The sequence below is a fragment of the Scyliorhinus torazame genome, chromosome 6 (assembly GCF_047496885.1).
Source record: "Scyliorhinus torazame isolate Kashiwa2021f chromosome 6, sScyTor2.1, whole genome shotgun sequence".
NCBI lineage: Eukaryota > Metazoa > Chordata > Chondrichthyes > Carcharhiniformes > Scyliorhinidae > Scyliorhinus > Scyliorhinus torazame.
In genome coordinates, this window is record NC_092712.1 from 169,146,063 (window position 1) to 169,155,799 (window position 9,737).

The 9,737-nt window shown below is 44.3% G+C and overlaps 1 protein-coding gene across 1 annotated transcript in view; it reads right to left on the reverse strand.

The window, feature by feature from the left end:
• The window catches only part of col28a1a (collagen, type XXVIII, alpha 1a), a 321,284-nt gene extending 312,504 nt beyond the window's left edge, over nucleotides 1-8,780 (reverse strand). The window contains exons 1-3 of the mRNA XM_072509076.1: nucleotides 8,660-8,780; nucleotides 7,986-8,144; nucleotides 6,656-7,206 (exon numbers count right to left, since the gene is read on the reverse strand). Of these exons, the coding sequence (XP_072365177.1) occupies nucleotides 6,656-7,206; nucleotides 7,986-8,144; nucleotides 8,660-8,777 (828 nt within the window). The 5' untranslated portion in view covers nucleotides 8,778-8,780. The remainder of the gene's footprint in view (nucleotides 1-6,655; nucleotides 7,207-7,985; nucleotides 8,145-8,659) is intronic.
• Between the last annotated feature and the right edge of the window lie 957 nt (nucleotides 8,781-9,737).

Genomic DNA, 9,737 nt, shown 5'->3' on the forward strand with positions numbered 1-9,737 from the left:
CTCCGTTGCCTCCACCGTTCCAAAGTGGGGGTCCTTCGAGTTGTACGTCACCCTCAACTTCGTGGGATAGACTACTCCTTTGAGAACTGGATGTTTAAGCAATGTACCTTTAAGAAAACAGTGATGTCATAGAGTGGGTGGAGCTCAGCTCAGTTCAGCCATTTTGCAGTCTGTGTTTTGCAGGTTTTTAGTTTCAGTTTAAAAGCAGTGTCTGTGTGTTTCCAGAGAACTGCAGGTTTTGCAGTTTGGTTTTGCTGAGAGCAGCTAAAAAGTGCCTGGCTGGTTTTGCTGAGAGCAGTTTAAAAGTAGAAAGCCAGTTTGCGACAGTCTCTGCCATCCTACAGAAAATATATATATATATCCTTTAACCTGATGTGATACTGTTTAAAGGTGTTAAGTCTCTTGGAAGTTTGAAGGAACATTTTAAGGAATTATTTACTGTTGCAATATTTTCTGAGGTATCTTTGAAGTAAGGGGTGTTAAGAGATCCAATGTTTATTTAAGATGTTAAGTTGAGTTCATGGAATAAACAGTGTTTTGTGTTTAAAAACCCATGTGTCCATAATTTTAATCCCACACCTAGGAAAAAAGCTGTGTGCTCGGAAAAGCAACAAATACATTAAAGGGGGAGGTTGGTTGAACTCCATGATATATTTTGGGGTTCTGAAAAGCCTCGCCCATAACGCTTTGTTGTAGAGTGCTGCCTTCACCCGTCCAAAGACTGCCACCTTCTCGCCAATTCCACCATCAAATCATGGTGTATTCACATACCAGCACCCTCCCACTTCACCTCTTGCTTTTGCTTCGCCCAATTTAGGACCTTTTCCTTGGTCCGATACTTGATGAAGCAAAGTATAACTGCTCTTGGCGGCTCATTCGCTTTCAGCTTCAGCCTGAGGGACCGATGGGCCCTGTCCAGCTCATATCAGAAGGGTTCTCCCCCTCCCCCATCAACTCCACCAGCATCTTTGCGAAGTATTTGGTCGGCCTCGGGCCCTCCAGAAAATCCATGATCCGAAGATTTTGCCTGCTTGATCTCTTCTCCAGGACCTCCACCTTAGCTTTGAGCCCTTTATTCGCCTCCACCACCCTCCACAACTCCTCACCCATCAAAGTGATCTGGTCACTGTGCTGTGACATAACCTCCTCCATCCCCTTCAACTTCTCTCCTTGGTCTCTTATCTCAGCCGCATTGTTCGACAGAGCCGCTTTTACCGGGGCAATCGCCTCCTCCAACCATGTTTTCATCACAGCCATCATTTCCCTTCGAATCACCTCCATTTGCTTGGCGAACAGCCTTTAAACTTCTCTGGACATCACCTCAATCAGAGATTCCACCGTGAGGGGAGCGACGCCACATTGTGCTCCTTCCCCCGCCATCTTTTTTCCTGCCTGAGACATCGACTCACTTGACGAAGGATTTTCGCTCACCCCCCTTCTTTCTGCCGTTCTTCTTCTGGGCCTTTGGCATCACACCCCGATCTAATATCTTCCTACACCGACTTATTCAAAAATTGCCCCTGGGATTCGGCATTAAAGTTCAAAAAATCAAAACCTCGAGCAGGAGCTTTCCAACATGCAACCTCCACCTCCATGTCATCAACGGAAGGCTTGCTCTGCTATTTCAGAGGGAAGTTAAGAGTTAAAGACATTGCTAAAGATATGGAGTCACATGTAGGCCAGACCAGGTAAGGGCAGCAGACTTACATCCCTGAGCGACATTGGTGAACCAGATGGGTTTTTACAAAAATCAGTGGTTGTTTCATGGTCACTATTACTGAAGTTGGCTTCAAATTCCAGAAGTATTACTTGAATTTAAATTCCACTAACTGCCATGGTGGGATATGAACCTACTTCTCCAGACCATTAGCCGAGACCTCTGGATTAGTCAGGCCGCAACATTACCAAACACTACCATCTCCCCTAGTCTCTCGCAGTCATCAGCAAAATGATGGAAGATGCAGTCGACAGTGCTATCAAGCTGTACTTACTCATCAATAACCTGTTCACTGACACTCAGTTTAAGAGCCACCAGGGTGACTCAGCTCCTTAGCTCAATGTAGCCTTGATCCAAACATGGACAAAAGGGTTGAACTCAAGGGGTGAAGTGAGAATGACTGCCCTGGCATCAAGGAGTCCCAGCAAAATAGAAGACAATGGGCATCAGCAGGCAGAGAGGACAACAGGTGGTTGGGGGGCTAGGCCTCCCAAACTTACTGTATTACTGGGTGGTGAATGCTGAGAAGGTGCAGGGCTGGTTAAAGGGTGGGTGGGGAGGGGAAGGGGGGGGGGGGGGAGTTCTGATGGGTTAAGATGGAGGTGGGCTCATATAAGGCCTCGGGGCTGAGGGCGCTGGCACGGCGCCAGTCCCGATGGCACCGGGTATGTATTCGGGGAGTCTGGTGGTGGTGGCCACTTTGAAGATCTGGAGGCAGTTTAGACAACACTTTAAGCAGGGGGCTGGGTCAGGGGGGATGCCAATTAGGGGGAATCATGGGTTCGAGCCGGGGAGGATGGATGCGAGGTTTAAGAGATGGGAGACGAAGTGGATTAAGGAAATGAAGGACCTGTTTCTTGGAGGACGATTTGTGAGCTGGGAGAGAAGTATGGTTGGCGCAGGGGGAAGGGTTTAGGTACTTGCAGGTTCGAGATTTTGCAAGGAAGGTTTTCCTGACTGTTTCGATAACACCGGCCTCCTCATTGCTGGAGGTGGTACTGTCGTCCAGGGGGGGTTGGAGAAGGGGGTGGAATTGGCGATTTATGAGAGGATTCTGCAGAAGGATAGGGTGTCCTTGGTGGGGGTTAAAATGAAAGGGTAGGAAGAGCTAAGGGGGGCATTGGAAGAGGGATTGTGGTGTGAGGTGCTGTGAAGGGTGAACGCCTCAACCTTGGGGCTGAGACAATTGAAGGTCGTGTATAGCGCGCACCTCACAAAATCAAGGATGAGCCGGCTGTTCGAGGAGATAGAGGATGTCTGTGAGCGGTGTGGGAGAGGCCCAGCAAACCATGTTCATATGTTTTGGTCCTGCCCGTAGCTGGAAAGGTATTGGAGAGAGGTATTTAGCACTATCTCGGGGGTATTGCATATGGATGTGGAGCCTGATCCCTAGAAGCCATTGTCGGGGTGTCAGATCGGCCCGAGTTGCAGGCGGGTGCAGATGTTTTAGCCTTCGCCTCACTGATCCCTCTTGGCTGGGTTTTGTTGGGGTGGATGTCAGCTTCTCCCCCCTGTGCCTCAGCATGGGGGGGAACCTGCTGGAGTTTTTGATGCTGGAGAAGGTGAAGATTGAGCTGAGGGGGTCGAAGGAGGAGTTCTACAATTCTTGGGGTTTGTTTATTATGCACTTTCAAAGGTTGCTTGTTGTTGAATGTTAAGGGTCTATGTTTTAGGTTGTATATTGTTGGGTTGTTTAGTTGTTTTCTTTCTTTGTATGGTGAAAATGATAAAAATATGGGGAATAAAATTTTTTTTTTTTTAAACCATGGAGATGCCCCAGTACCAAGTGTGGAACCAGCAAAACAGTTACCTGTTCCTGGAATTCTTACATAGAAGGATCATAGGATAGGATCCCTCGAGGTCCCAAGTTTTTGATCCCGGCTCTGGGTCGCTGTCCGTGTGGAGTTTGCACATTCTCCCTGTGTTTGCGTGGGTTTCGCCCCCACAACCCAAAGATGTGCAGGGTAGGTGGATTGGTCATGCTAAATTGCCCCTTAATTGGAAAAAAAATGTATTGGGTGTTCTAAAAAAAATTTTTAAGGATAGAATCCCTCCAGTGCAGAAGGAGGTTATTTGGCCCTTCAAGCCTGCACTGACCATTTGAAAGAGCACCCCTCTCAGGCCCACTCCCCCATCCTATCCCCCTAACCCCACTCAGGGTCAATTTAACATTGCCAATCCACCTAACCTCCATATCTTTGGAGTGTGGGAGGAAACCATTGCACCTGGAAGGAACCCATGCAGACATGGGGAGAACGTGCAAACTCCACAGACAGTCATCCAAGGTCGGGATCAAACCCGGATCACTGCCGCTGTGATGCAACAGTGCTAACCACTGTGTCACCATGCCATCCCTTTAATTGACAAGCTTTGACATACATAAATAAAAGAAAAGTTTTCAAGTTCAATAGTTAGATGCTGCAGTGTAAGTTAGATCTCTTTTAACTGCAATGCCTTGGATTTCTAATTTAATAATCTGAAATAATTTAAATGCCCATAGTCCTATTAAATAGTGGTTAGCATGGCGTCCTCATAGTACCAGGGACCCAGGTTCAATTCCAGCCTTGGGTGACTGTCTGTGTGGAGTTTGGATATTCTCCATGAGTTTGCATGAGTTTCCTCTGGGTGCGTCCTACAGTCCAAACATGGCAGGTTAGATGGATTGGCCATGCTAAATTGCCCCTTAGTGTCCAAAGATGTGCCGGTCAGTTGGGGTTGCGGGGTTACGGAAATGGGGTATGGGAGGTATGGTACTCTTTTGGAGGGTCTGTGCAGACCTGATGGCATGAAAGGCCTCCTTCAGCACTATAGGGATTCTATGGAAAATGAAAAAGAAACCTCGACAGCTGTCAGTTGGGGAAACTAACCTACTCCTGGACTGCTTTGATTGACAGGCCATCTGGTGTAGCTCAAAACAAATCTTCGTCATCTGTTTCTGCAATCTCAATGGTCTTCATTTTCTGTGATCTGGAATGGTTTGTTCTGATAGTTCTTGCCATTATGAATGCTTGGGTGAGTTTTTAAAAGCCCAGACCCATCATCTCAACAGGGGGCTGTAAAAACATATTTAGTGACAGTTTTTAAGCGCATATTAAAGGGTCAGCTTTCTTGGATGTGGTTAGGTAAATAGATATTTGTTTATTATTACCATAGATTGACCATTTGAGAATACTGAATGTGTTTGGAATCGCTTTTTGAAGGACAGCCTTTCTTATTCTTTGAATGAGGCGAGATTGTCAGGAGTTTATTTAGTGTTTCTGACCATTTTAAAGACATTTTGATTTTGAGGTCTGAATGCAACTGATACTGGGTGAGTGACTACGGCGGATACATGGGGAGTGTGGTGGCGGCATGAGGGGTATGAGAAAATATGGGAGGATGAGGGGACATGGGGGCATGAGACATTTACGGAGGCATGGAAGACATGAAGTGGAATGGAATGAGGACTGAGTGCTGGCTTGCCTGTAATTCATCAATAAAATTGGACCAATAACCCAGTAAACTGAAGTGGATATTCTAGCCTGCCAGCCTTCCCCCCCCCCCCCCCCCCCTCCCCAAAGAAAAATATGACAAGCTGGGACCTTTTAAAAGAGATGAATCTGCTCAGTTGGGAAGTCTCCTAATTTGACCATCCCACCTCCTCCATGTAAATCTGGCCCATCAACCTCAATGTTAACCTCATGACAGACAGACAAGGGTCTGGAGCGGGAGTTAAAAACATAAAGACAGGGAGTGCACTCACAACTTCACATATGCACCCAACACCATTTTCTTCTCTTTCCTCATCCACCTCCCCAGCCCCTATTTCCCTTTTCTGGCACCCTCACCCCACCCCACCCCTACTACCATCATCACTATCCCCCCACCCTTCCTCACCACCATCATTGTTTGCACTAAGCTGTATCCAGGACTCCCTGGCTACAGCCTTCTCCTACTGATTTTCCTTCCTAGCAACCAGTCATCCTGTTAATCTGGCTGTTTTCTCGGTGGAAAACAGAAGGAAAATATATTGATAAAGTCCTAACTTTGGAAACAAGAATACCATGTACCCAGCCTTGCCAAGATTCCCCTACTGCACCATGCTCGCTACACTCTCCCTCGTAAATATCAAAACCATTATTTCTTGAAATGCAAATTAATAAAGCTATTGAAAGGAATTTCAGGTATTATGAAAAGGAGCATAGAGGACAAGCATAAAGAAGTAGTAATAAATGGATACCAACTATTGGTCAGGTCAGTGGGAATATTGTGTATATTTTGAAAGTCCAGTTATAGAAAGGATATTGAAGTCACAGAGAATATATAGTACAGATTTACCAGGATGATGCCAGGGATGGGAAAGTCCAACGTAATGAGAGATTGAGACACTTGGGACTATTTCCATTACATTAATAAAGTTAAACTGAAAACTTTGTTGGAAAAAATAAGAGAATGTTGCTTCTTCAGACTGGGAAGTCAGCAATGAGAGGTCTTTGCTTTAAAGCTGCCATTAAGAGAATGAGAAATGAGGTTAGGAGAAATGCTGGTACTCAGCAGATCGTTGGAGCATGAGTGGCTTTCCATAAGGAATGGCTGAGGCGGAAGCCACTATATCTTTTAAGGGATAATTGCATAAACATTTGAAGTAGACACAAGGCTGTGAACAAAGAGTAGGGTGAAGAAATAAGTTCTGCATTGCAAACAGTGAATACAGATGTGTTTGAGTGGGGTGGCATATGTGTGCTATAAACCTCTGTGGTTCCATGAAATTCTGCTACAGTAAGTAGCAGAGATTAAATGCAGCGTAAGTGCCGAGCATTAGACATCTCCTACACGTGCAATGGGCGGATTGGTATATCCAATAGACATTGCCATTCGGATTCATGCAATATAATTCTTACAGTCCTGTTCCAACCAAAAGTATTAGCAGTGTAAATTACAAGTACGTGTCCTGCTTACCACTTCATGGAGAATGTTGTTTGTGAGATTGGTCTCTGTTATGCTGTGGACAAATTGTGAAGAAGGTGTGCTTGCCACAGCTGACAGTTCTGCAGTAATGCGTGGAGGTCCAATAGAAAACAGAAAAATGCCATATTCCTTCGCGTTGGTTGCAACATCTCGAAGATTTGGATTGCGGGGATGATTCACCCCATCTGTTATTAAAATGGCTATCTTCACACTGTTCAGCTCTGCCTCAGTCTGGAAGAGCTGGGTAGCATTTCCTATAGCATAGGAAGTGTATGTGCCATGTCCTAAAAAATCCATGGATTGTACACGATTCTTGAATAGGTCAAACCCTTGCCAGTCCCGGAAAGTGTGGTCCATTCTGACGGAGCTACTGTACTGTAAAACAGCCATTTTCCAATTTAGATCTTGTTTTTCGGTTTGCTCAGGCTGCAGAGCTTTTTCGGCGAATTCAATTACAAATTGTTTCTCTTTATCAAACAAAAAGTTTTTGGCACTTTCTGAGCTGTCCAAGATGAAAGCAACTTCTATGATGCAGCTGGGATCTGATAACGACAAAATACTATTTTAATGGACATGAACACTCAGCCTTTCACTTGACTATCAAAACTAAACATTTTGTACTAAATTGGCTATTTGATTTTTTTCCCTCAGAATATACAATTGTTTAAGTGGCCTTGCTGCTCGATTTCCTCGGGAATTTAAAACTCATTTTTATCCTTTGGAACTCCAGGTCACCAAGTTTTGTATATTTTTACTGACTGGAGATTGAAAGGCTGATGCAATAAATATGAATACCAGTGGCGGAGACGATGTTTTAACACATTATAGAATCACTGCACGATTATTTTGATGCTACAAATCCCTTGTTGTTTCACTCTTCACATTAATGGACGTGCAAGACCTATTCTCAATTTATCCAGGTTTTAACTTAGTTGAGAACAAAAATCACAGTAATTAATTTTACAGATGTGTATCCATTGATTCAAGTTGATCTCTAACATAAATGTGGTGAATTTATTGATTGACATTTTTAAACCCGTCACTTAAAACGTTTTCCCGATAAGAAATACATAATCCGTGTTTCAATCTCCTCTCTCAGGAGCCCAGGTATCTCAGAAGAACTACACAACCAATGATGTGGTATTGAATCGTAGGCACTGTTCCAATCTGAGAAATGCTAACAATCCTAACGTTTCCTCATGTTGCTTGAGGTGGAAGCACCCCTGGTAACTCATTTTTTTTAAATTAAGGGAACAAAATAGGCAAACACTCTCAAATCAGTAAGAGGAAGATTATAGAAACTTGGACAATTTTGCCATACTTGGAGGCTGGTCCAGTTGTTGGATGAGTGACCCGTGTTTTCTTCCCTTCTTTCGACCAACGTTACGGCTGCGACTTTCAGCTGTCGCCAGGGCCACAAAAACAAGAAGCAAAACGGTCAATCGGGCAATTCCAGCCGGCATCTTCTCGGCGCCGTCACCTATCAACGAGCAAACAGAAAACGGTGAACACAGTTGTGTCAAAAGTTGCAGTTCACAGTCCGATCCGCAGTGCTTCACTCCAGCCGTGCGTGTGCCCCTTTGAACGGCGCAAAACGTGCTGGGTCGGCAGCAATATTCATTCAAGCTTCAATTCGGTTTTTTATTGAGCAACTGATATCCAGTGTAGTGACCTGGTCCAAACAACTTTTCAAAGTTGTCCCATCAACAACAACCAAAACGTACATCACGAGAGCAAGTATCCCTTTTTCAACATTTAACATCTTCTGTCGGATTCAGGGCAGACTATGAGAGCTGCAAAAACAAAGTTCAGCCACAACATATGAAATTTATGTTTACTACGCTACCAATCTTCGTTTTGTGCAGCTTTCAATCAAAGAAAGTAGATGGGGTGAGGTTGGAGGGGGAAGAGAGCAAGCTGACAAAAGATGATATTTTAATAATGTCTTGAAACAAAATATTTTAAAATCAAAAGCGCATATGAACACCATCTTACTCCGAACACAGGAACGCAAAAGAGGAACTCCGAGTGGTTTTCTAGAAGTCCGGCTGCATTCCGGAATCCCCGCAGTACTGGCGCGAGAGCTCACGCGCCCTGGGCGTTTATCAGACATTGAAACTTGTCACAAATGTTCCTACCCACCGCGAGGCGGAGGGAGGGAAATACTTTTAAAGCCTAGCTCCCCCCACCCCCTGCCCCCCGGATTACCATGCACACCATCAAATAATCGATTTGGAAATGTACTGATAATTGTCAGAGTTATGGTTAGTGATTTCAACAAGTATCGTCACGCGTGGTTTTGGTACAATATTCTGTTGGCATGAAAAATACATGGGGTCTGAGCAAGTCGGATATTCGTTCAATTTATGGAATAATACATAATAGGCGATTGGTCTTGGATCGCACTGTGCGCTTTAGGGGAAGACCATGTTTGTCTAACATTCTTCCGCTTTCAATGCAGTTGTCTCGCGAAAAAAGACATTCAAAAATGTACACCTTGTTGAATGAGGTGGAACAATACCACACTGACAATTGTTCAGAAGTGCTGCATTGGCTGTAAAGCACTTTTAGACATTCGGCATTCATGAAGCACGACACAAATACCAATCAATCTGTTTTCTTATTTAACTGGGGTTTTCGCGCGCGGAGTACCAGCTGCATAATGACTGCTAAACGCCTTCACTCGCTCTGAAAAACTAATTTTATGTCTGTGGGACGCATCCATATCACTTGTGATACGTAAAATATTTCCTGTGCCTCATATAAATCAGAGGAAAGTTGCTTCCTTTTATATAAGCGATGACATTAGGGCCACTGATTTACTGTGACTGAATAAATCAACTTTTATTTTTATTAAATGGTTCTGGAACTTAAACAAATGTCTTTGGGATATAATTGCATGACTATTCTTATGGAATCTATATAGGAGTGAAAAATAGCTATTGTGCAACAACTCGCAAAATCTAAAGAAGAATATATTCCATCGGTACAGTTGACTGATCCGTGAAATCAGGTCCCCTGCATAACCTCAGACTACATAATTCACATTCACCTTAAAATTACACTTCTGGAC